The following is a 25,236-nucleotide window of genomic DNA, read 5'->3' as shown; positions in this document are numbered from 1 at the left end:
GGCTGGTGGATGAGGTGGAAGCTAGTCGGTGGGAGCCCAGGGCACCTGTAGGAGCCAGTGTTAACCAGGAGCCATGGATGTTGGTGTATCTGGAACCAGGTAGCGACCAAGAACTGTCTGGTGGGGAAGGGGGTCTTAGGTTGGACCCCAGGCCATGGCTGAGGCCTCCAGAGGGCGGGCCCACGCCCTGGGCTGTGCTCAGGACAGCTCTCACTTCTTCAGGTGGGGGCCTCCTGCATGACAGGTGGCTTTGGTGGTTAGCTGTGTCCAGACCTCCTAACTCCATGTGGGTCGGATTCCCTGGAGTCCTGGGGCTTCCACTGGAGGGAGGACAGTGGGACATGAGTGGTCACGTTGAGGGGACACAGTGAGGGGGTTGGCGTCAGCGCTGTGGGTGGCCTGGATTGTGCTTTTCCTCCCAGGGCCATGGCCAGTGCGTGGGGTAGTCCGTGGGTGGGTGAGGAGGTGATGGAAAGAGGGTGGGATCCCAGAGGGCAGCACTGAGGGGCTGGGAATTGTGGAAGTGGTTTGGGGGCCTGGATGCTCTGATGCAATTGAAGCTCCTTGGAGGAGCTCAGGCCTCCAGGCCATTGTCCCTGTGGCCAGGGGTCCCTCCGCCTCCCCCCGTAGAGGGATACTTAGGCTGTGAGGTAGATGCCCTCTGACAGTGGCTCTGCTTCCATTGGCCCAGTTGATTTGCAAAATCCATAAGCCTAACATCGAAAGTCAAATTCCTGGGACAAAACAAGAGAAGAGACTCGGCAGGAGGGGATGCTCCCCAGCCCCTACGGAGTCCTGGGCTAACGCTGAGCTTCCTCAGTGTTGGGAATCCTGACTGCCAGCCTGCAGGCGTCCAGTGAGACACAGGGGCTGCTCGCATACTTTATTAAGATGCACCTGGAGCCGCAGCCCCTCAGGAATGTGGGTGATGGAGCCCAGCCCACCTGGAGCACCAGGACCAGTGCAGGGCCTCCAAGAGGCCAGCCCCAGCCCCTCAACATCCCCAGAATGGGGACCACAGCCTGACACCGCTCTGGAAGACAGGTGGATATAAAAAGTGTTGAAGCCCCTCCCCCTGGGCTGGAGACCCACAGCTGCCCCTGCTGAGTTATTCCGCAGATGGAGTCCCGGGGGTTCTCAGCCCAGCAGAGCACCAAGTCCTGCAGTGTGTGAGGCAGGTTTGGATACAGCCCTGTCCCTGGTGGGTGGTGTCCTTTGGCAGAGAAGCAGGGTGGCCAGTGGCCTAAGCGCAGTAGGTGTCCGCCTTTACCACTTGGCAGTACATGGTCATGGCGAAGGTCAAGCCCAGAATCTGGGGACAAGGAGACAGGCAGGGCTGCTGAAAGAAGCCACAGGCTCTGCCCGCGCGTGCGACTGGTCCTCCGCTGGCCCGTGACTCAGACCCACGCGGCAGTGCCTCCTCGGAGCCCCTCACAGGCCTGCTCACCACAGGTGTGAAGGACCAAAGCACTTTCCTGTGGAGTTTGGGCCACTGTGGTCCCTGTGCGCACTCAAGGCCTGTGCTCTGTGCTTGGGATCACGTGGCCCTCTCCACCTGGCCCGAGGCCGCCGCAGCTTGCTCACTGTGCCTACCCAGCCTGGCAGTGTCCTCTGAGCACGTCACCCGGGCAGGGTGGGCTGCCCTGGTGCGGTCTGCTCTCTTCATCCGGGAGCAGTGCTGGCACTGATGCTCAGGGCACTCGCCTGGGCTGTGCTGGGGCCCTGGGCGCTGGGACGCATCCTGCACTGGGCAGTCCTGTGCCACCAACTGGCCTGGCTGCCAGCCAGGACCTTAGGAGCCTGGTGCTGGCAGCACCTACTCTGGAACACCATGCTGTGACCCACCTCTGCCCAGGACAGTGGCCCTGACAGCCTGCACTTGGCACCAGGCCACCCTACTCATAGGGTCCCCCAGAGCAAGGCCCTTGCTGCTTTGTCCCTGGGCTCAGGAGCCCCCGGAGCCCTGCCCTGCGCACCTGCACCAGTGACGTGCACAGCCCGAAGATGCCCACAGCCAGCAGGTTCTCCTGGAGCCAGGACTTCACTGTCTCGTAGCAGGGCTGTGGAGAGTGGGGTCAGCCAGGCCTCTCCGGCCCTGCCCCCGGGCCCCAGAGGGTGGGCAGCACTCACCGCCTTCCACCAGGTGCCAGGCGCATGCAGCCCACAGCTGTCGCTGAACTCTAGGCAGCAGGAGTCCGGCACGCGGGTGGCATTGTAGACCTCGAACCAGTCCGTGTAGTTGGAGACACCACAGCAGCGGAACTGGAGGAGCAGCGTGTTGGGGCTGGCAGAGGCAAGGGCAGGCAGGGGGCCGCCACCCACCCGAGGCCCCGCCCCCAGCCGTGCCTCACGTCAGTCTGAATGATGCTCCAGGCGTTGGTGAGGCCCACGTTGCCCTGTGTGCCATACAGATGCAGGCCCTTCTTTAGGTCTTGCTGGGCATACCTGTCAATCTGGGGGTGCAGTGGGGGCGGCAGTGCTCGCTAGTGCATGCCTTCCAGCTCCAGGGACTAGCTGCCTCCCTCAGCCAGACCCCACCCTGCCCAAGGATACACCTCCCAGCCTTAGGTCCTCCCAGAAGCCCCCAAGGGACGCAGGGCTGCCTCCACAGGTGGGCAGGGCCTTCTAGGGCCTGGGACACAGCACAGGCCGAGCAGAGGTGTGTACAGACAGGTGTGTGTGTGCTCTGCAGCTGGCAGCCTGGACACTACCCCCAAGTCTTGACTAAGACCACCCTCTAGTGAAGGAGCCAGAGCCCCTGGGGAAGCAGGGACTCCAGGCCCTGAGCGTCCTGTAACGGCAGTCAGGAAGGGCTCCCCAGAGAAGCCCCCGCTGAGGTCAGAGGTCATGGGAGCTAGGACCACAGCCCTGGGCGTCAGCCGAGGTGTCAAACACGAGCTCCTGCTAGAAACTACTGAGTAGCCAGGCACAGGAGCCACACCTGTAATCCCAGTGACTCAGGAGGCTGAGGCAGAAGGATTGAGAGTTCAAAGCCAGCCTCAGCAGCTTGTCAAGACTGTCTCAAAATAGGAAGGGCTGGGGTGTACTCCGTGGTAAAGCACCCCTGGGTTCACTCCCCAACATCAAAACAAATGGTAGTAGAAGGCGGGAAGGACAAAGGACACGGGGGACATCAACTACGACACAACGGTAGGAGTGCACACTCCTTCCCAGGAGGGGGCACCATGGTCCTGTCCCCTGTGGGGCCACTGTGCATGGGCAGATTCCTCACCAGCCGGTGCGCCTGCCTGGGCTGCAGCAGCCCTACCTTGTCAGTGTAGGCGAAGAAGAGTACAGCAATGGTGGCCTCCAGCAGGAGCACGAGCAGCAGCAGCAGGAAGAACTGCAGAGGTGGAGCAGGGCCTCAGCCCGCCAGGCAGGCCACCCGCCCACCTTGGAGCCCCGGGTCAGGCCCAGGGCCCCTCCACCTCTCCAGCCTTGACGGCCCTGGCCCCGAGTGTGAGAAGCGGTTCCCTGGGCTCTGGCCCTCCTCTGCCCCCGGGACGTCTTCACTGGGGCCTGAGCCAGGTGCTGAACCTGCTCCTGAGACCAGGCGTGTCCCTGCACCTCCCACCCCTGCACGGAGGCAATGAGCCTCCTCCAGGGGCGCACGTCCCCAGGCCCGGAAGCATCCCTCTGGGAACCGTGAGGGTCTCTGGAGGGTCCTGAAGGCGGGCCCAGAAGAGCTTCTGTGTGCACACACGCAGGAGGGCACGCCCGAGTCCTGTCCCCAGGCCACCCCGCTCCCACAAACCCTCAAGGCCGGGAGCCAGGTGGAGCTGGCGCGGGGAGGCCTGGCAGCCCCGGGCTGGGCGCACTCACCGTGAGCAGCAGGCACTTGTTCTCCTTGAGGGCCCCGATGCAGCCCACAAAGCCGATGGCCATGACGAAGGTGCCGGTGACGATCAGCAGGTTGGCGGCCGACAGCGATGGGAAGGACGAGGACAGGGTGGCGAAGCTCCCCTGAGTGGCGGCCAGCCAGACGCCGACACCCAGGACCCCACAGCCTCCCAGCTGGGATCACAGCACGGGGGGGGGAGGCAGGCAGGGTGAGGCCCCCAGCCCGGGCTGCACTGCCCCTCTGCCCCTCACCCTGCGGCAGCCCCACTCCTGCTCCCTGCAGAAAGCCTCCGGCCTGTGCCCTCTGCTGTCCTCCAGATCCACCGCACCCAAAGCCCAGTCCCTACCACAGGAGGCCAGTGCAGGCAGCCCACCCTCTGGACTGCCTCGTGGTCAGGCTTCCCAATGGGTGGGCCTAAAGATCCCAGACACCAGGCCCCTTGTGGCCGCCTTTCCTGGACCTCAGGTGTCCGGCTGTCCCCCATCACTCCAAGGAGGGGAGACCCTAGCTCTTGATGCCCTGCTGGGAGCAGGAGCGTCTCACCTCAGCACCAGCCACTTGTACCTCATCCCCTTCCCAGAGCCTCAAGCCAGGGACTCACAAGAATCCATAAAATAAGAGCAAGCATGGTGGGGGCCTGCCAAGGTGACAGATGCAGGGTCTTGGGGACAGGGCTGGGAGTCAGGAGCCCTGGCTCTGCCCTCATCGTGGGTTCTGGGTGGTTTGGGATAAAAGCAGAGGAGGTGAGCAAGGTGGTGCGTGGATAGGGAGGCTACAAGGCTCCAGGGAAGGGGCAGGACAAAGCAGTGGACTGACAGAGCCCCCCTGGAGCTAGCTACGGGGCCAGTGAGGTCCTAATGCAGACATGCAGGCTCCATGGAGACGCAGCATCTACCCAGGGCCACAGGGAGCTCACCACCCCACAAAAGGCTCCTGAGCCCCAAGGGTCAAAGACACTGCAGCTGGGGGGAAAGACGAGGGGCCTGTGGCCCCCACCCCACCTGCCATGGCAACCCTGCTAGTCCAGGCCTGGAGCCCGGACCCTGGATGTCCCTGCCCCGGGAGACCCACCCCCACCTGCACACCGGACCCTCCCAATTCAGGCTTCAGCCCAGGGGGCAGGGTAGGCAGTGGACTAGGGTACACAATGCACTGCGTATGTCAATACTGGCTGGCAGGAGCCTGCAGAGAAGTGGGGGCACGATGCCCTGCCCAGACCCCTCACTGGTGTCTTGAGCCCCTTTCGGCCAAACCCTGGTGTTTGGGAAAGTCCCCTGCTGAGCACCCATGATCTCACCTGTGCAGTCCACCCTGGGTGGATGCAGTCATTTTCTCTGCCCCATACTTCCTGCTAAAAGCAGCGCCTGTGCTTGGTGTTCAGAAACAGAACGTTTTCTGGATGCTGTGGGCTCAGCCTACCCTGGAAGCTGCTGGGCCCTGAGAAGAGTTGTGCCTGTTGGGACTCTCCCAGGCGAGGTCAGGGCAGGCACAGCACCCAGGGAGGGGCTGCTGTGACCTGGCAGGAGGCCTTGCCGCACACCTCAGATGGCTCCCAAGCAAACCTGGCCAGGGTCCAGGGGCTGCCTGCCACATAGGAGGCCCTGGAGAATGGAGAGGGGCACAGATGCCCCCTTGCTGTGGAGCCCAGTTCTGTCAATAGGATGGAGGCAGGGCCCAGCACCAGCAGCTGGGGGGTGGGTGCTGTCCGTGGTGCTGACCAAGCAGGGGGCTGGATGCAGTGCAAATGGGTACTGCCCTATTTAGTGGGTTGGGAGGTCTGGCTAACACCTGCTCACCCCCTCCTGCTCCTGATCATGACACCACATCATGCCCCAAACACAGCTTCCAGCCATGGCAGACCATGTTCGTGGGCCCTGGGCCATGTTCGTGGCCTCAAGCAGGTCCCAGGCCTTGTGGGGTCTTCTGGGACCCAGTGGGGTGACAGGTGGAAAGCAGAGGGGCTCATAGGGCACCCGAGCTGCTATGCAGGAACACCAGGCAGAGGTGCACATGGCCTTGCCCAGGGCAAGAGAGGTCAGAGGGCAGGGCTCCCCAAGGCCTGCTGGGCCCAGAGGGAAGTAAGAGGCCCCAGGAGTTGCTGACCTGCAGGGCTGACCCCAGGCCTGATACCTGACTAAAGTGGCCCTGGCTGTGGCCAGTCACACCTGGGAGTTGAGCACCCAGGCCAATGAAGGCAGGTCCCTGAGCGGAGGGGAGTTGCCAGCACAACGGGAAACGTCACTTGCAGCCTACCCCCTGCACCATCCACCTCTGCCTTCCAAGGACAGCACAGCCCGTGTCTGCAGGAAAGCGAGCTGCTGGGGCATCCCTGCCCGAGGGACACAGAAGGGTGTGGGGAGGACGCCGCTGTGAAGAAGGGCTGGCCCCATGGGGAGTGCCCCATTCCAGGAGGTGGGCCAGTCCCTGGGCAGGAAGGGACCCCACATTGCAGCCAGGATGGGAATGGGACACTCCAGATACCCGCTGCCACCCACATGGCCACTGTCCACACTGACAGGTGACACCAGCCCACACCCCCACTCGCTACCGCACCGCAGCAGCACACGCATGGTCACCTACACCACACCCTGCAGCCCGCTGTCCCCTGGGGTCACCCCTCCCACAGACAGCCACCACGAATGCCAGGCATGGGTGCACGAATGGCATCGTGCAGGGGTGAGGGAGCCACCACACCTGTCATTTTGAAAGTGTTTCTGCACGTGCAGCTTTTAAAACATTTTGGCAGGAAAATTACATCCTTGAGGTACAGGAGAAACAGGCCCATTATCCTCAGAGACAGACGCAAAGACAGCGCTCGCAGGCTGGAGCAGCCGTGTCCCTGGGTCAGACATGGGGGGCCGGGACCTCACCCCTCAGCACTCCTGCCCTAGCCCGAGCCCCAGCCTCCCACCCTTCCCTGAGGCTGCACCCTTAGGCAGGAGGCGGGACTCCTAGGCAGCCTGGGAGAGGCCAGGCATCCTGGGGGACGGCAGTCAAGGCACAAGGCACAGTGTAGCAGATGGCCAAGCAGGTGGCCACATCCGTGGAACACAGTGGAGGGCTGGGTCCCCTCTCCTGCCAGGTTGGCAGACTCATTCCTGGTCTTGGCAGGGAGGTTGGTCACCCAGGTGGACTGAGTTTGCCTACTTAAACTTTGTGTAATTTTTCCACTCCCGAGGTCTGCCCGCCCAGGACAGCACCGCCAGCCTGGAACCCACAGCTGGGCAGGTGACCCCTGCCCTGCCACAGCAGCCCATCAGGGAGCCACTCAGTCTGCAGGGCACCAGGACTGTGGTTCCCCCTGGGGTGCACTTTCCTGTCATCCCCACTACAAACACCATCTGATGCAGGCAGGGCAAGGAGGTTCATCCCCTCAGTGTCCTGGCTCTCTGCCCTTGGTCATCCTCAGGGTGCCCTCCTCCATCAGGCTCCAGACACTCAAGGGCCAGCAACAGGGCCACTACTGGATACCGTCTCCATTCACCAAAGGTGAGAGAAACCAAGGGCTAGCAAGGCCTCTGTCAGTAGCTGGCAGGACCTTCCTTTGGATCCAAGGCTACCATGGTGGACAGCCCAGGCAGGACAGAGCCAGAGAGGCCCCTGTCCCCTCCCAGCTGAGATGGCAGGTGGAGCATAGACTGCACTTCCTCCAGCCTGCGGCCTCTGCCTGCCTGGGGTCAGCACAGGCCACAGGTAGATGAGGGTCCTCCCACATCTCTGTTCTGTGGCCCTGATCACAACTTGGGCACACACAGCCCCATGTGGTGCAGAGAGAGAAACTGAACTCCCAGCCAGCAAGGCAGGACTTGCTCAGGTCCTGGTGTCCAGGAAGTGGAGACAGGCTGGCAGGCAGGGCTCTGACCCCGCCTCTGGCCATCCAGAGTCCCTGACCACAGCATGCAGGGAGCAGCTGGAGGCTTCTGCTGGGAAGGGCATGGGCAGAGTGTGGGAGGGGCCGCTGTCTGGGAGGAGGCTGCATGGTTGAGGTCCAGGCCAGCACCTGGTCGTGCTGGACCTGGGGAAGCATCCCCACCCTGCTGGCAAGCTCAGCCCCACTCAGACTGACACTAGGCAGGAGCAACTGTCCCTGGGCAGCGCCCTGAGCTCAGGGCAGGGGTGGGAGGGGCAGGAAGAGCTTTGCTGGCAGAGGCCCAGCTGATGACACAGCCTTAGGCCTGAACACAGGTGTCCTGGGCCGTCGCCCCCACCCCTCACCACCACAGCCCCCACCTCACTTGTGGGCCCTGCACTCAGACTCCCACAAGGACGGACTGCCAGGGGACACGCTGGGCCATCAAAGGACCCTGGTCCTAACCTGCCACTCCACGTGTACCTTCAAAGGAAGACTGGGTAGAGCCACCGCTACCCACAAGGGCTGGTCAGCCGGAGGAGGCAGCTGCCCAGGGCGTCCCAGTAGGGGTCCGGGTGGGGCCCCCTGAACCCACTGCAGGGTTAGCCCCAGCTGGGAGATAAGGCAGCCACACAGGAGGAAGTTTCCTGTCAGGTGGCCTCCCAGTGTGAGTGGGAAGTGGGACATTAAGGGACACAGGGTTCCTCCTACAGGACATCAAGGGAAGCAAGGTTCTGGGTCAGGGGTGAACTAGCCCCACACCTCCCACCCAAGCCTGCCCTGGTTCAGAAGGTGGGCGTCACACCTGCAGGAACAGGGTAGGGCGCTCCCTCAGCTCAGCAGTGTCCCGGCACAGCCGGCTGTGAGCAGCCCTGCAGACTCCCTCTGGGGCCTCCAACCCCTACAGCTGCAGGCAGGACCCAGACCTGCTCTGGCCCCAGCCTCGGACCCACTGGGCACCCTGAGGCAGGGTGGGCAGGTGTGTGAGGCCAGCTGCAGGGGACTCAGGTCTGAGGCTGGGGTATAACTGGATAATAAACGGGAATCAGATTCTGCAGCCCAGGAGGGTCCCCAGGGGTGGCTGGTCTCTTCTTTCTGAAGTAGGGGATGTCATCCAGAGGTCACCCAGGGAGCAGAACCTGCCTGCTCTGCAGCTGCAGGGAGGCCTGTGGGGTGCAAGGTCCCCTGTGAGGCCCAGCTGGGACGAGCTGCTCTTTGAGTCCCCCTCAAGGGCCCCTTCATCTCTTCCCTGCAGGCAGGTGTCCAGGTCAGGGAAGAAAAGGTGAGCAGGTCTCAGCTCCTGCCCCTGTCCTGCTCCTAGGCTGCCTGTCACCTCACACCACCCCCCACCCCCCTTGCCACTTGCTAGGGACTTGCTGACCTTGCACTGGCCACACTGGTGCCTACTGAAGCTGCCCGATATTCCCAGATAGACGTTCACCCCCCCACACACCCTGCTGCCCATCTCCTGGCCTGCAAGACACTCTTCAACCCCAGGCCTGGGCCTGGCCCCTCCCAAACCCTCTTGTAAAGAACAAACCCTTGGGGTGACCCCTTCTGGAGTCACTCCCCACAGGCAGCCCAGGCTGGCTGCCCTTCCCTGTGACCCCCAGCCCCCACTCCAAGCCAGGGCCAGGCAGGAAGGTGGACCCAAGTTACAGCACATTTGGCCTGAACTGGACCTCACGCATATAAGGGCATCTCTGAAGTTTGAGCCCAGCTGCACCTTCTCACTCCCTGACTCAGTAGTAAAAAGAGAGGCCACACAGGAATTAAGGGCCGAGCCTGGAATGACCTTGGGCATCATTTCTCCACGAAGCCTTCCCCAGCCCAGCCCATGAAGCCCCAGGCCCAGCTCAGGTAATGGGGGTCCCCTCAGCTCCAGCCTAGGGGTCAGGGACTAGCAAAGCTTGCTCCAGAGCAGCCAGATGTGGAATCTGCCGGGGTCCCTCTCCTCCCTAGTGTTCGGGGGTTAAAGCTGCTTTCCATCCCAACTCCTGACACCTTTCCTGCTTGTTGGCAGTCGCCAGCACACCTCTGCATCCCCAGGAGTCCCTTAATGTCTGGCTGTGCACACAGTGTCCTGTTTTCTGGGGTCCTCTGGGCGACTGGGGTCCCCCAAGGCTTGGCAAAGGTTCCTCAGGGCAGTCCTGGGGAAGGAGTCTCAGGAGGGGGTGAGGCAAGGACGCAGGCTGTGGAGGGCCAGGAGAAGACAAGAGGGGAGGTACCCGCGCAGTGCTGGCCCTGACCAGGACTCCCGACCTCAGCACAGGTGCAGGGCCGGGACCGCCCCGCCCCGTCCGGTGCGCACGTGCGACACATCCTGCCTCAGCAGGAGGGGAGGGCGCCAGCCGCGGTGGGAGCGGAGGTCGGGAGGAAGCAGCCCGGGTCCTCCCCGGGTCCTCCCCCGGTTCCCGACCCTCCTGCGCCAGCAGCGACGCGACCCCGCCACTCACCCAGAAGAGCAGGTTGAAGGCGAACATGAGATACTTGACGCCCTGGAGGCAGCCGCGCGCCATGCTGCAGCGCTTCAGCTCTAGGAGGAAGATGAAGGACAGGTCCAGGTAGAAGACCACGTACTTGTTGCCCTTGGGCGACGTGTAGCGGGCCTGGGCCGCCTTGGGGCCCGGGTTCGAGTGCAGGCCGAAGAAGGGGCCGCCGCCCGCGTCCCCCGCCTCCCCGGCGCCCGCGCGGCCGTACAGGCTGCTGCAGCGCCGGAAGGGGCCGCCGCGCGCGAAGCCCGGCTCCTTGCCCTCCGGCGACGGGCTGCGCCGGTAGGTGGACTCGTCCGTGCTCGAGCGGCGCATCGCGCTGGGGTGGCCGGGACCCCGCCGCCCCGCGCGCCCGCCCTGGCCGCAGTCAGCACCGCGCGCCCGCCGCCCCGGGCCGCCCCATCCCGCCCCGGCCCCTCGGTGGCAGCGGGCGCGCGGCTCTGCGCCGCCCGACACCTGCCCGCCGCCGCCGCGCCCCGCGCCGCCTGCCCAATCCGGCGCCGCGCCGTCCCGCCCCGCCGGCCAATCGCCGCGCCCCGAGCCGGAGCCCGCGCCCCCACCTTCGCGGTGGGAGGAAGAGGCCCGGGAGGAGCACGGGAGGGGCCGGGACCAAGCCCGGCAGCTCGGCCCCCAGCCCGCCCCCTTCACCCAGACCCACCCGCTGCCGGGCAGTGGCCAAAAGCCAACCTCAGACCCTGCAAAAGATGTGCGGAGCTCTGTGCAAACATAGGGGTGACCTCGCTGCTGGTGGTGGCAACTTGGCTCCGGCTTTAGGCACCTTGGGGGGCCCTGGGTGCCTGGGAGGGGTCGGACAGATTTTTCTCACTTAAAGGGAGGGCCCAGGACAGAGGAGCACAGGAGTGACCCCAAAGAATCCAGAGAGTTCTCTGCAGACCCAGGGTGCTCAGGCTGGGCCCTGCCCCAGTCCTGCCTCCTGGAGTTGGGGAGCAGGGCCCTTAAAGAGCGAGCACACAGTGAGCATTGGCACCATCTGGAATTCTCTGTAATTTCTGAACGAGAGACCCCGCCCCTCCCGGGCACCAGCAAACGGGACACACAGATGACCATGTACTCACAAGCATACATCTTTCATTATCCATCACACGCCCACAAAGATGGGGGACAGATGTCACCCCAGGCACCAACCCATGTCTCTGAAGCTCCCGCCCTGTGAAAGCTGCAGATGAAAGTGCTGCCATGGTGTGTGCAGGCCAGCAGTTCTGAGGGCAAGGAGGGCACCCAGGCCGAGGGAGGGGCCACGGCAGCCACAGGTGTGTCCCGCACCCGGGTTCAAGGCTGTAGCCAAGGCCTTCCCTGTCACCATGGTGGTCACAACAGTGGTGTCCACTCCATGGGCAGTCCTGGAAACTGCAGTCCAAAGAGGCAAGGACTTGCTCAAGGTCCCTGACAGTCCCCAGCAGAGTGGAGACTAGGAGGAGGATAGAGCAAGGGCCAGGTGGAGGGAAAGCAGGGCTGCCCAGCAGCAGAGCTGACCAGATCTAGCAGCTGAGGCCCTCAGAAAGGGACAGTCAGAGTGGTGGGGAAGTGGCCTCTGGGGAGGGGTTGCGGCTTGAATGGGAATTCCTGGGTGCCCAGTGAGGCCACCCCTCTGCAGGCTGGAGGACCAGGGCTCACACACCAGCCCTCTGCTGCCCCCTGAGGGTTCTGTGAGGATCTGCAGCCCCAGTCCCCAAGGCCTTGCTGGGAGGCAGGAGAGCCCCCTGCCCCTCAAGTGTACAGGAAGCCTATCAGGAGATCCCTGCCCACCACTGGGCCAGCCTGGGGCTTCCCACTGCCTCCCTCATCCCGGCAGTTCTCTGGTGTGTCTGGGCCCATACACCAGGAGCCCAGCTGAGAAGGAGGGGGCAGAGTCCTCTCCCCAAAGCCCTGCAGAGACCACTACCCACAGCTCTGCCCAGGGAGCAGGGAGCAGAAAATGACCACTGGTGACCCCCTTACCGCCCCCTGGACAGCCAACTCCATACGCCCAAGGGTGGACACACAGGACACCACTGGGGGCAAGTGAATGCGCTTGTGGACATAGGTGGGGCAGAAGCCACAGGGTTCCAGGAATGCCCAGGGCTGACCAAAGAAGCTGACCTGAAACCAAAATCACCACCCACATCACATCACACACACTGACTCTCCCACAGCCCTGGAGTCATTTGCTAGCCTTCCTCTTAGGTGGCCCAGCAGCCCAGGGTCAGCCAGATCCCCAGCAGTGCATACATAAACCTGCTGCCCCTGTGGTCAGATTCGCCCACCTTGAAGACCAGCTAGGGTTATGGGGGCCAAGAACGGGAGCTGCCAGCCGAGGGGGGAGCCCAGGGCAGCCTGGCTCCCAGAGCAGGGTATCCAGAGCTGGGCAATCCAGAGCCCCAGCTTTCCTACACCCCAGGGGGCAGAAACTGGAAGGGCAACGGTGATGGGCAGGGTGTCCCAGGAGGCGCCAGAGGGTCTCCGGGTAAAGGGGAACAGGAGGGACCTAGCATCCAGGACGCCCCCAGTGTACCCGCACCCACACTGCTCTCCCTTCCTCAAGACCCTACACACAACACCCACAGTAGCAGATGAGGCCGACCTGGCACGAAACCTGAAAACCCAACGAAGGGCCCAGGGCAGTCCAGCACGGACTGGTTCATGTCTGCTGCCAAGTCCGATTCTGACAGCAGGGGCCAGGGGAAGGCCGCCCTGCCACCCTGGCCCTGTGCCCAGCCAGGGTGCTCTGGACAAAGGGGCTGGCCCAGCCCCTCACCACAGGGGTCCCATTCTCCACAGCTGGGGAAGTGTCTCTCCCACTCCTGAAGGCCAGGAGGCAAGGCCCCTGGGCCAGGTGTGGAAAACCAGGAAGCAGGTCCAGCACTGCCCAGCTATGGCCTACCTTGGCTCACCACAGGAAGGAGGCAGTGGGCTGGTGAGCGGTCAGCACAGCCAGGGCAGAGGGCAGAATGCAGGCCACACCGCAGCTGGTTTCCACCTGCGGGTGCCCATGGCCATGAGGAAGGTGCTCAGGGGAGCCCAGCAGAGGGTGCACAGTCAGACTGGGGCCAGGCCTCTGACCACTGGCCCAAACTAGGGCAGCTTCTGACGGGACTGTTCAACTTCGCTCACTTGGCAGAGGCTGGCACAGGCAGAGGGCTGGAGCTGGGGCCAGTGGTGGAGCTCCTGCTGGCACTGGAGGCAAGGGGTTCGATCCTCAGCACCGCGTGTGAATAAATAAACAAAGGTATTAAAAACACACACGCGTGTGCTCAGAGAGGCGGGAGACTGAGGCTCACAGCCCAGACATGGACACCTGGGGACATGCAGCGGGGTCCACCCCAGGGCCAGCGCCCACAGAGCTGCCCTCTTAAGCTCCCAGCAGTAGGACACCTGCACTCGGGAAGAGGCCTGGGATCTCCCCACAGCCAGCCAGCAGTGTCCCCCGAGGCTCATCCACCTGCCTTCGGGGTCACCAGACGAGGATGCCCTCAGCTGTGGGTGGGGAGCCACAGAAGACCACGGTACCCACCTGGCCAGAACACAGCCTACTCAGAAAGGACCTCCCCAAACCCAAAGAGAGGTTGCCCACAGCCAGCCAGGGCAGGCAGTAGCCAGCAGAGCAACCCTCTCTGAGCCCCGCAGTGGGGTGGCAGTGCAAGCTGGACCTAGGAGCTCAGACCCCGGGTCTCCACACACCGCCCAGCTGGCCAGAGTGGAGAACAAAGCACGCCCCCGAGGCTCAGCTCTGAGCAAGCTCTGGGGTGGCTCTGAGGAGGCAGGGAGGCTGTGCCAACATAAACAGGCCTGGTGTCGCCTTCCTCGGCAGCTGTAGCTGTAGCTTTGCTGGGCCCCAGTGCCCGCCCAAGCAGAGGCACTGCCAACACCCAGCCAGGAAGGTTAACCCCCCACACAGCAGGACCATCTCCCTCCCAGCCTAACCCAACCTCCTGGAGAGTGGACATACCCCTTGTGCTTCCCACCCACTTCAGGGAAGGACAGACACAGGGAGGGGTGAGAAGTACCTCAGTGGTCAAAAGGGGTCCCAGTCTCGCCTCCTGGACCACCTGAGCTCAGCACCTTCCCCACTTCCTCCCCTGCATCCTCAGGTGTTTCTCTACTGGAGGTCACGTAGAATGGGGGTAGAAGAGACACAATAAGACCTTTGGGGGTGCCCATGTGTGAACAAAGCACATCTAACCCAAGCCCAGGTTCCCCCTACCACCCACACCCCTACAGAATAGACTAGTACATCACTCCCAGGCAGCTGTGAGGGCAGACAGTGATGTTCCCAAATGCCCCCAGCCCAGGTATGTGTCCAGAGGGTCACTGGGTTAGGCCAATTAGCCCCAACCACCTCTGCACACCCCTATTCACCAGGACCCTCACAACTGTGAGGAGGCACTTGGGTAGTAGGCACTTCAGCACAGGGCTAGCAGCCAGATGGCCAGGGGGCATGCTGTCTAAATGTACAGGCATGTCTAAATGTAGCAAGGTGTCTAAATGTACAGGCTGGTGGCCTGTGTGTTGCAGCGTATCACCCACCAAGCACACCCAGGACACACATCTGTCCCAGATGGGCTGAGCCAGAAGGCACAGGTGTGGAGGTGAGGCTGAAGTCCCCAGGGGAGAGTCACTATCACCACTCAGAGGACAGCTTCTGGTTCCATCAGAGCTTTACAGATGGGGATACTGAAGCTGAGATCCAAGGCTAGGGACATAACCAGCTCAATTCCAGCCCAGTGCTCTGTTCCCTGGTCTCCCAACACCCTCGCATCTGTAGCCTGCCTGTTTCCAGGGCCATACCCAGTGTGGGGAGGGGCCCAACAGCCAGAACTTCAATCACAGGTTTCCCCTTGTCCCCTGCTTTGAAGTGACCCCCTCTTCTGGCAGGAACCATGCCAAGCAGGGCGCAAACCACGTTTCCTGGTGCCCCAGGCCCCACTCAGGAGGCTGACCACCTCCTGCTCCTGGTACCACTGTGCACCCTCCTGGTGACCGGGGTCCCACCTGCTGCTCATCAGGGGAGAGGGATTTTTCAAGCCAGCTGGCAGGCACTGTGACCTGTGCCTGAGTTGACCCAGGTGCCAGCCTGCTTCTTCCCCCCAAAAGCACACAGATGGACAACCAGTCAGGGTGAAGGCAGGGAGCAGGGCTGACTTCTGAACTCTCCATAGTCCTCAGGTCCAGCCTGATTCAGAGCTCAGGACAACAGAGTGCCTAGGGGCAGGCATAGGGGCTGAAAGGGGCAGCCTCAGGGTTCTCTGGTTCAGTTCCTCTCCTGGAAAATCAGAAGCTGGAGGGAAGAGGTGGGGGAGGGGAGATGCCCGCAAAAGGCGCCCTGCAAGCATGCACGCACTTGGAATTCCGGGAATGTCAAGCTGGCTCAGGCCTCTCTCCCAAGTCTCTCAGAGTAAACAACTTCTCCAGGCAAGAGCAGGGGTGGGACAGGCCATGGCTCCCTACTCCAGGAAGCCTTTGGTCCACACCCATCCCCAGAGTTCCCTGCTGACATCCGGGCCCCTATTCCCTGCTTCCCTCCCCTCCAGTAACAGCAGCCTCTGCAGTTGAGCATGGGCCAGATGCTAGGCCGCTGTGACTCAGGGCCCCTGTGCTGCCCCTCTGGCCAGGGCAGGATGTGTGTCCACTCAGCCTGAAAAGCAGGGGCAGGGAAGGGAAGTAGCCTCTGCTCGTGGCTCTGCACGTGGCCCAGTGGGGGATGGCAAAATCGGTCAGGGAGGCTGTCCAGAGTAAGTTTTGCGTTGGCACCAACCCCAATGGCAGCGGCTCTGTTCCACTCTGGACCCAGGAGACCCTTAATGGCCTTCCCCTGCAACGAAGGCCAGAGTCCAATATTTGCCCCAGAAGACAGACGGCAGATGCTTGGATTCCACAGAGCTTCTCCCCAAACTCCATGGGCAACAAATCTGCCTCCAAATCCCCACCCCCATATCCCAAAGTGCACCTCCTCCATCAAACCTTCGCACCTCCCCTACCCGGTCCTCCCACCTCCCAGGCAGTCCCAGCATAGCAAGAAGGTGCTGGAACCAGGTTCTCCCCACCCCATCATTGTCCTCGAAGTTCTTGGTGGTCCGCAGATCCTGCAGGCACAACCCCCGCCCCTGAGCCTTATGGAGGTTCAGCTCAGAGCGCGCCCCCTCCAGGACGCACTCCCTGACCACGTCCCCTTCCCCCAACTCAGAAGCGCACACGGGCGTCTAGCGTCCAACAGGCCTGCTGCCCCGCTCCCCTCCGGGACAGGGGCGCGCGGCGAGGAACTGCAAGTCGCCCTCGGACCCGGTCGCCCTGCGGTCGACGGTCCTGCGACGGCAGGCGGCGGGGATGGGGGACTCGGAAACTCCGTTGCAGGCGCCCCCGGGGACTCCGCGGCAGGACCCAAGTGACCTGACGGCCGGCAGACCGACGGGGCCGCGCGCCGTCGGGCAGCCGCCGCCCGGGCCGGCCACTCATCGCGGCCCACGCGCGGGGCCGAACTAGCACTCCCGAGTGGGCTCGGGCACGCGGGACCCCGCCTGCCGCCGGCGTCGTACCTGCGCGCGCGGTCTCCCGCTCGACGCCGCTCCCGCCGCGCAGCTGTCAGTCATGTGGGCACGAGAAACGCGAACCGCCGCGCCGCCTTTGAGGCCGCGCTCGGACGCCGTAGCGCCGGGACGTACCACCGTGGCGGGCGGGGGCGCTGCGTGTTGCTGCTTCGGAGCGCAGCCCCCAGAAGCCGCCGGTCGTGCGGGGGAAACTCGCCGCGGCGGGGGCGGGGACGTGGGCGCGGGCGGCCAGCGCGGGGGTGGCGGGGGCGGGCGGAGGGGCGGGGCGGACCCCCGCGCAGTGGGCGCGCCCAGGGCGGGGCCTGCAGGACCGCCGCGCCACCCGCCCGCCGCCGCCGCCATGATCATCCCGGTCCGCTGCTTCACCTGCGGCAAGATCGTGGGCAACAAATGGGAGGCCTACCTGGGGCTGCTGCAGGCCGAGTACACCGAGGGGTGAGGCGCGGGCCGACGGGGACGCCCGGGCCCTGAGGACGGCGCGGCGGGAGGGGCCGTGCGGCCGACGAGGGGCGACTCCGGGGGGGAGGGGAGGGAGGGGGCCGCGGGCCGGGGGGCGACGTCGGGGAGGGAGGGACCGTGGGCGGAGGGGGACATCGGGGAGGGAGGGGGACCAGGGGGGCGACGTCGGAGAGGGAGGGGCCGCGGGCCGGGGGGCGACGTCGAGGAGGGAGGGGCCGTGGGCGGAGGGGGACATCGGGGAGGGAGGGGGACCAGGGGGGCGACGTCGGGGAGGGAGGGGGCCGCGGGCCGGGGGTCCCCTATCAGGCTGCCTTTTCCCCCCAGCGGTCCTTCCCGGAGAGAGTTGCTCTCTGCAGTGTAGGCAGTGGGTATCTCGGGAACTTTTAGGTGGCCTTCTGGTAGGTCACAGGCCCCTTTTCACCTGCAGCGAAGATCTTCGCCTCCTCCCTTTCTCTGTTCTTTTTTTGTGGGGTGGGTACTGGGGTTTGAACTCAGGGACACTCAGCCACTCAGCCACACCCCAGCCCTATTTTGTATCAGAGTTGCTCAGTGCCTCGATTTTGCAAAGGTTGGCTTTGAATTCAATCCTCCTGCCTCAGGCTCCGGATCCACTGGAATTATAGGCATGTGCCACTGTGCCCAACTCTTTCTCTGTTTTTTTTTTTAGTTGTAGGTGGACACAGTATTTTTATTTATTTTTATGTGGTACTGAGGATCGAACCCAGTGCCTCACATGTGCTAGGCAAGTGCTCTACCCCTGAGCCACAACCCCAGCCCCACCTTTCTCTGTTCTTTTTTTTTTCTAATATCATTTTTTTTTTAATTGTAAACAAATGGGATACATGTTGTTTCTCTGTCTGTACATGGCGTAAAGGCATACCATTTGTGTAATCATAAATTTACATAGGGCAATGCTGTTGGATTCATTCTGCCATTTTTTCCCTTCCCCCCTCCCCTCCCACCCCTCCCCTCCATCTATACAGTCCTTCTTTCCTCCATTCCTGCCCCCCTCCCTAAACCCAACTCCAACCCCAACACTAACCCTTCCCACCCCCCATTATGTGTCATCATCCACTTATTAGCGATATCATTCTTCCTTTGGTTTTTTGAGATTGGTTTCTCTGTTCTTAAACTCACTTCATGGGCTGGGGAGATAGCTCAGTTGGTAGATTGCTTGTCTTGCAAGCACAAAGCCCTGGGTTTGATCCCCAGCACCACAAAAAAAAAAAAAAAAAAAAACTCACTTCATGTCCTACAAACCTTGCTGATTCTTTAAGATGCAAGACAGTTTTTTTTTTTTGTTTTTTTTTTTTTTTTTCTGAATACCTAGTTTTCCTCATCAGACTTTTGAGGGAGAGGTCTGACCTTCCACCTTTTGGACAGGTGCACATCTTGGTCTCTGTAAAGCCTGGGCTTCATTGTGCCTGTGTATCATAGAAGAGCCAGCATGCAAGCTGAAAAGCCTGCTAGAGTGACCAGCATGGAAGTATCAGGGAGGCCTACGCCTTCCCAAGCTGCCCTCTCTGTGCATTGAAGCCAGTGGTGTGTGAAGTTTTCTGAAGTCTCTAGTATGACCAGTCCTAGGAAATGAGGCTTCTTGTGAAATGGAGAGAGGTGGGTTCCTCTCATTTAGGGAACAGAGCTGGGAAGAGATTCCACAGTCAGCAGTGCTTCCTTTGCCTGGGGTGAGGCCCCTGTCTGCTGAGGCCTGCTGGGATGAGCAGAGCTCTTCAGGCCCCATTGATCTCTTACATAGAACCTGCCCTGTGTGGGGCCTGAGCTGGCACCTTGGTTAGGACCTTGATATGCAGAGCTCCCCCACATAACTGTTTAGAAGCCTTAGGAGCTGCCCCAGCCCTGGGTACCAGCTTTAGAAACAGGCAGAATGCAGGAGACATAAGACTGGAAGGTGGGCACACAGGTGGGGTGGGTGTGGCCTCTGACCGAGTAGGTGGAAGAGGAGGTTCACTGGGTCCTACTGCTGGGTCCCAGCCCAGCTCCAGCTGGAGTCGTCCACCTTCTGGAGCAGGAGGGTAAGAGAGGTTGGTTATGGCTGCAGACCTGTGGGACCAGTCAGTCTTTCTGCTCCTGCCCTTGACAGGGATGCCCTGGATGCTCTGGGCCTAAAGCGCTACTGCTGCCGCCGTATGTTGCTGGCACACGTGGACCTGATTGAGAAGCTGCTCAACTACGCACCACTGGAGAAATAGCTGCTGGAGCTGCCTTCCTGCTCTGCTGACCAAGGACAGTGTCACGCCGAGTTCATCAGCTGAGGTGTTGTGCAGTTGAGAGCAATGCCTGGCCACAGTCATGTACCTCCCATGCTGGAAGAACTGTCCAGTAAAGGTCTTGAGAATTACCCAGGTGTCCTGCTGACTGGCCTGGTTTTGTGGGGCTCTCTACACCCATATCCTTATACCCTGCCTCTTCCCCTTCCCCCATGGCTGGTTGCACCTGCCTGTATGAGGACCAGGCCCATCCTCTCACACTGCAGCAGAGGCTTCAGCCCTGGCCCTTGTGACCACTAGGCCAGTCTGATCCACCAAGCCCTTCACCTGGTGTGTCTCCTCCTGCCTGTTCTGGGTGGTTGGGGGTGGATTCTGCTCTCGATGCCCAGGAGGAGTGCCTTCCCATGGCCCGACACCCGGGCGCGCTTGGGGGCCTGGTGTCCCACTCTGATGTTCCAGGCACAGAGACCACCTGTGCACCACCTGTCTACCAGAATCTAAAGAACCAGGTTTCCTACCCTTTGGGAGGGGGAGCTTTGTTGTTAACCCAACCTGAACAGTATCTTCTGCAGCCATGGCTGCCTGGGCCCTGTGCTGCCTGAGCCTCGGGTCCTGCTTCAGAATTTCAGACTCCACAGAAACCCAGGAGAGGGGCAGCACCCAACATCTACAGCTGGCTGGGGGCTCCAAGGAAGTTCCCAGCACCCAGGGGTTGGCCCTTGGTGCTCCAGAGTTCTGGCCATCAGTCCAGGCTGAGGCTTGCAGAGGTGTGGGAAACAGCTCTTTAGGCATCTTCTTTGGAGCCAGTCATTGAGGTGAGGTGTTCTGGGGTGTAGTCCCAGCCTTAGGGACAGGAGCTAGGGGTGGCCCCAACAGTGGAGGAACACTGCCCTGTATTCTGCCAGACCTGGTCCTCTCCTACCCTCTGATCCCAGTCAGATATGCAGCCCCACCTGCCTCATTAAGACCTGCTCTTGCCTCTTGGTCCTTGGCCTCTACCTCCCAGCTCCCCCAAGTGGCCAGAAAGCAGGACTTGGGCCACATAAGGTCTGTTTCCATTTCCTCCTGAAGGGGTTCCTACCGTTGGGCTTCCCTTTCCAGAGCCCCAGGAACACACTGGCCACCCTGGACCCTGGGTATGAGCCTCTTGGCTCTTGCCCTCTGGACACAGCAGATAAGTCTCTCCACCCTGCTGGACATTAGACAGTTGAGGACAGAACCATCAATCACTAATAGTAAGTGGACCCAACTGTTCAACAGAGATTTATTGAGCACCTGTTATGTGGCAGGAATAGTTGTAGGCATTTGGGACACAGCAGTGGGTAAAACCAGTGATACCCTACTCCCACGCAGGGACCTTCTAACTGAGATGCAGCACACTGGTGAACTCGGGGTTCTGGCGGTATTAAGAGCAGTGGGAAAAGTTAAGCTGGGCTCTGGCTGGCAGGAGAGGCCAGGCCCCTCCATGATTGGGGCCCTACAGCTCTCAGGGCTGGCACAAAGGGCTCCTGGTCCTGCCGGGCAGCCCCTGTACCTCCTAGGCACCTTCAGCAGGGCTCCTACCACCTGCCTCTGACCACCCATCATGTAGAGGGGCCTAGGTGTTGCCCATACTTCCCAGGCATCAAGGAGGGGGCACTCTTATCAGAACCTAACTCTTACCTATCAACCAGACCTGGGCCCCAAGCGCCACATAGGCAGACTGGCCATATCTTCCCCATGCTTGGGGAGGGACCCTGCCCCAGGACTCAGGTAAAAGGCACTTGAAGCCATCCACAGAGTGGGGCACCAGGGGTCATGGTGGTGGCATGCAGGGCATGGGCATGAAGATAGCCTCTGCCCGGGCAGTCAGCAGTCAGCTCAGTAGTTAGGTGGGATGCAGCAAGAGGCAGGTGGCCAGGCCGAATCCTGGCAGTCAGTAGTGCTCCAGCTTGAGGCTCCTGTACAAGCAGCACGTGAAGATCATGCCGAAGACCTGCACACAGCCAGGCAGGCATGAGAGGGCACCAAGGTCAACAGCCCGCCCCCATTCCCCAGTCACCCGTGTGTCTGCACCTGCACGCAGGCGATGCCAATGCCCACGGCCCCGATGACCCTCAGGTGCTCTTGAATGAAGGTTTCCAGCTTGGTGATGCAGCCACCCTGGAAGGGTAGGGACCCTCAAGGTGAGCCCTGCTGGCTCCCCCAAGACATGCCCTGGGTGTGGCCACACAGTCCATCACCCTGCCCCAGTCCAGCCCCTGCTCTGCAGCCACCCACCTCCACCTTGTAGATGTTGGAGGCGTGGTCCCGCTGCCCACAGCCAGGCACCACTGTCTTGCAGCAGCTGTCAGGGACCACTCGGCCACCTGCCTCACCCGAGCGGATCCATTCACTGTCACGCCAGTCCTGGGAATTGTTGCTGCCGCAGCAATGAAACTACAACAAGAACTGCTGAGCCCAGGGCCTGCCAGGGCACAGCCCTGGGGCGAGGGCACACACCTTCCAGGCAACACCTACCTCCTGCTGCAGCTTATCCACAGCACTGGTCACACTCTCGTGGCCTGGCTGGTGGTACTGCTTGATCATGGTGTCCTTCAGGTTCTCCTTGAGTTCTGTGTTCAGCTGGTGGAGGGAGTGAGGGTCTAAGACCTCCAGGGTAGAGCTGAAAGAGCTCAGGACAAAGGCTCCAGAAGGGAAGGACTGGGTCCCACAGCAGCTCCAAGGTGGGTTGGAGGAACTGGGAGGGTCACCAGCAGGGGATCATGGGAGAAAGGAGTCTCAGGATACCTGGACACCTGCCTCCTGACCTTGGGCACTGCAGGCAGGTCATTTGCCCCTGTGGCCGCCCTTCCCTAAAAAACCCAAACCCCACCTCCAAGACCTAATGGCAAGTTGGTCAGCACTGGAACAGCAGGGGTGGAAGTGTCATGTCCCCATGGCTTGTCCAAGCCCCTCTCACCTGCTGGTAGTAGACGTAGGCCAGGACACCAGCAATGATCTCCAGTAGAAAGATGAGGAGGAGCAGGATAAAGTACTGGGGGGCAGGAACCCATTGAGGGGGCTCAGCATTAGGCACCACAGAGCAGGGCACCCACCAGCTCCAAGCAGTAGCTGTGGGCCAAGCACCAGGCTCCCCTAGTATTCCTGGTGTCTCAGTCAGTCCAGCTGAGGGGTGGGGGCCATGCCCCCAGGTCAGCACAGCAGGGCCAGCCCACTGTGACACAACCTGTCCGGGCCCCGGAGATAGTCCCAAGAGGCTAGAGAGGAGTCCCCCGCCAGGACCCTGTCCCTGCCACCCCACCAGAGGGCTGCCATGTCCCGCTGACCAGGCGCAGCAGGTTCCGCCGCTCCTTGAAGGTGGCACAGCAGCCCAGGACACCGGTCACCATGACGACAACACCAGCCACCACCAGGATGTAGGCGGTGGCCAGGTAGGTGCTTGAGGCCAGTAGGCTGATGTAGTCACTCTTGAGGGCCAGCGTCCAGATACCCACTGCCATGACAGCCAGTCCGGCCAGCTGCAGGCATGTGCACCAGTCACCACACCTGGCCCAAGTCTGAGAGCCCTGGCTGAGCCGCTGGGCCAGGGCTCAGGTGCCTTCAAGGCCCAGGGAGTCAGGGTGGGCAGCCAGCATGGCCCCCAACTTACCCAGAAGCAGCAGTTGTAGGTGAACAGCAAGTACTTGAGGCAGACGGTGCCACACGTAGCATTCTTCTCCTTGAACTCACCCATCTTGGGGCTGGGGAGGCATGGAGGGATCATATGGCCAGCAGCACCAGGCCCTGACTAGGAGGGTGGCCAAACACCAGTGGGGCCTGAGGGAGAAGCTGCGGAGCTGCATAGGCCCAGTGGGCCCGAGCCAGCCACCTGTCCTGGGAGGCCTGGGAGGAGCCTCCCTGGGAACCAGGACGTGAATCACTTCCTGGATCACAGTTCAGGGACTTTGACCCCCATGCAGCCAGGCAGACCCCTGGTGCCCATGGGGTCAGGTCACAGAGGAATCCCACCCATCACCCACTGACTCACCCCTGCTGGCAGCAGGGGAGGAAGCCCTAGCTGAGCCCTCCCCCTAGCATTCCCGGGCTCCACGTCACAAGCTGGCAGTGGAGGAACCTAACGCTCAGAGACCCCCCAGAGGCAGCAGAGGATCAGGGAGCTCAGCCCTTACGGAGATGCTCTGCACAGCTCCTGCTTCACACCAGGACAGGGAACACAGGAACAGAAGCGGCCAAGTTCCTCCCTGGAGGCCCCAGGCACACCCTGCCTTGCTCACACCAGTGTTGGCATGGGGAGGGCCTGGGGCACATTTCCAGACTCACTACCTGCGGCTCGCCCCGCCCCGCACTCACCAGGCGTCTGGAATGACTCCTCTACAGGACAGGTGTATGGAAGTTCCCCAGGGTGCTGGGCTGGAAAGGAGCGGGAGCAAGTCATAGGTCACAGGTCTGCCCTCACTGGCAGGATCCTGCTCGCCCTCTTGCCGGTGGCCTAGACAGTGGGTCAGAGCCACGGGATCCACTCTGGAGGCAGAGGGTGGAGTAGCCAGGCCTAGTATTTTGGTCTGGGACGAGGAGTGGGTGTGCGAGGACATTTCTGCGCAGTCTGATCCCGGGAGGGCTGTTAGGTCTCCAGGTGCCCCGCCCTGGGCCTTAGCTCACACCGCCGCTGCCCCTCCCCCGCCAGCAGCACAGCAGCTGCAGACTGGGACAGAGCCGCCCACCTCCACCGCTGGGTTTGCTGGGGTGGGCGCGGGTTTACCCCTGAGCTGAGGGAGGGTGATACAGACCACCACCGAGCTGGGGCCCACCCAAATATATGTTCTGTCTCTGGGGAGTGATACAAACACCCCCTGCAGCCATGCAAGTGCTGGGCCAGGCTCTGAGGACCCCCGCTTTCTGGGAAGGCAGATTCTGGGCAGAGATGCAGCCCCCACCGGCAGACGCCGGAAGCCCCGGGGAGCGGCCCTTCTTCCCAGGAGTGCCTGGTGGATGTGAATCCCCTGGGAAAGGCCGGCGTGGGAGCCGGCGCCAGCCAGAAATAGTTCCGCGGTCTGCACGGGGCTGCGCTACACCGGCCAGGGCCTTCCGCCGGCCTCGACGGTCCTGCCCCACTCGGGGATCCGGGACTCGGCTCCAGCGGGCCGAGTGCGGAATCCTCACGTCATCGCGACGAAGTCGCTGCCGCCACCGCCCCCAGCCCAGGCGCGACCAATGGCCCGCTCACTTGCGCCGGGCGGTGGGCGGGCCGAGGGACGGGGACCGCTGTCCAGGGACAATGAGTGGGGCGTTCAGGCTGCACATTTTGTACTCTGGCACAAAGGGGCCGCCGTGCCTGTCCGAGAACCCGGAGGCGTCCGCCCTCCCCCAGGGTTCGCTGCCCGCCCAGCGCCCGCCGGCGGCCTCGCTCCGGAAAGGGCCTGCGGACCGGCTGCGTCTGTGTCCGGCCGACGCGGCCCCCCGGCCTCCGGCTCAGAGGCGCGCAGGGCCTCGGGCGCACTGGACCCCACTCGTGCGGGCCGGGCCCGCGGTGCACTCACCGACCACGCGTCAGAGTCCGGGCCCGGGCGGCGGCTGCGGGGGCGGCGGCTCCCAGCGCGGAGAATGCGCGGCCGCGGGCCGGCGAGGACACGCCCCGCCCGGGCCCCGCCCACGGCCGGCCGACGCCGGGCAAGTCCGGACCGGCTGCGGCGCGTGAGAGCGGCGGGGCGGGCCCGGCGCGGGGCCCGGCGGGCTGCGGTTCAGGGACACTCAGAGCCTTGGCAAGCCCCGGACCCGGAGAGAGGAGCCGGGCAGGAGGCGGGGCGGCCAGCCAGAAGCCCTGGACTCGGCCAGGACCAGGTCC

General features: G+C 62.6%; 3 protein-coding genes across 11 annotated transcripts; 1 reads left to right on the top strand and 2 right to left on the bottom strand.

Annotated features, from left to right (window-relative positions):
* Positions 1 to 868: 868 nt before the first annotated feature.
* On the bottom strand, positions 869 to 16,919 carry Tspan4 (tetraspanin 4). Of its 8 annotated transcripts, none has more exons than XM_047516186.1 (10): positions 16,714 to 16,918; positions 14,188 to 14,282; positions 13,065 to 13,378; positions 10,148 to 10,227; positions 3,823 to 4,014; positions 3,269 to 3,343; positions 2,352 to 2,453; positions 2,131 to 2,262; positions 1,977 to 2,060; positions 869 to 1,312 (listed from the first exon to the last, which is right to left on the bottom strand). In XM_047516186.1, exons 4-10 carry the CDS (start codon positions 10,208 to 10,210, stop codon positions 1,244 to 1,246), a joined length of 717 nt encoding a protein of 238 aa, XP_047372142.1. In that variant the 5' UTR covers positions 10,211 to 10,227; positions 13,065 to 13,378; positions 14,188 to 14,282; positions 16,714 to 16,918; the 3' UTR covers positions 869 to 1,243. The 8 variants fall into 8 exon arrangements, with proteins under 8 accessions (XP_047372142.1, XP_047372141.1, XP_047372143.1 ...); XM_047516185.1 differs by having other exon boundaries at positions 13,065 to 13,357; XM_047516187.1 differs by lacking the exon at positions 13,065 to 13,378 and having other exon boundaries at positions 16,714 to 16,919.
* An 80-nt stretch (positions 16,920 to 16,999) lies between these two features.
* On the top strand, positions 17,000 to 19,551 carry Polr2l (RNA polymerase II, I and III subunit L). Its single transcript, XM_047516189.1, has 2 exons — positions 17,000 to 17,160; positions 19,286 to 19,551. The coding sequence occupies exons 1-2, from the start codon at positions 17,066 to 17,068 to the stop codon at positions 19,392 to 19,394; spliced, it is 204 nt and encodes a 67-aa protein (XP_047372145.1). The 5' UTR covers positions 17,000 to 17,065; the 3' UTR covers positions 19,395 to 19,551.
* Positions 19,552 to 20,660: 1,109 nt separating this feature from the next.
* On the bottom strand, positions 20,661 to 25,114 carry Cd151 (CD151 molecule (Raph blood group)). 2 transcript variants are annotated; one of them, XM_047518356.1, is made up of 9 exons: positions 24,932 to 25,114; positions 23,745 to 23,804; positions 23,044 to 23,134; positions 22,721 to 22,912; positions 22,354 to 22,428; positions 21,912 to 22,016; positions 21,672 to 21,830; positions 21,468 to 21,554; positions 20,661 to 21,387 (listed from the first exon to the last, which is right to left on the bottom strand). In XM_047518356.1, exons 3-9 carry the CDS (start codon positions 23,125 to 23,127, stop codon positions 21,328 to 21,330), a joined length of 762 nt encoding a protein of 253 aa, XP_047374312.1. In that variant the 5' UTR covers positions 23,128 to 23,134; positions 23,745 to 23,804; positions 24,932 to 25,114; the 3' UTR covers positions 20,661 to 21,327. The 2 variants fall into 2 exon arrangements, with proteins under 2 accessions (XP_047374312.1, XP_047374313.1); XM_047518357.1 differs by lacking the exon at positions 24,932 to 25,114 and adding an exon at positions 24,329 to 24,469.
* Between the last annotated feature and the right edge of the window lie 122 nt (positions 25,115 to 25,236).

Source organism: Sciurus carolinensis, chromosome 11 (genome assembly GCF_902686445.1).
Source record: "Sciurus carolinensis chromosome 11, mSciCar1.2, whole genome shotgun sequence".
In the NCBI taxonomy this organism is placed as follows: domain Eukaryota; kingdom Metazoa; phylum Chordata; class Mammalia; order Rodentia; family Sciuridae; genus Sciurus; species Sciurus carolinensis.
The sequence above is the reverse complement of the archived record's forward strand: the minus strand, read 5'-3'. Positions and strand labels throughout refer to the sequence as shown.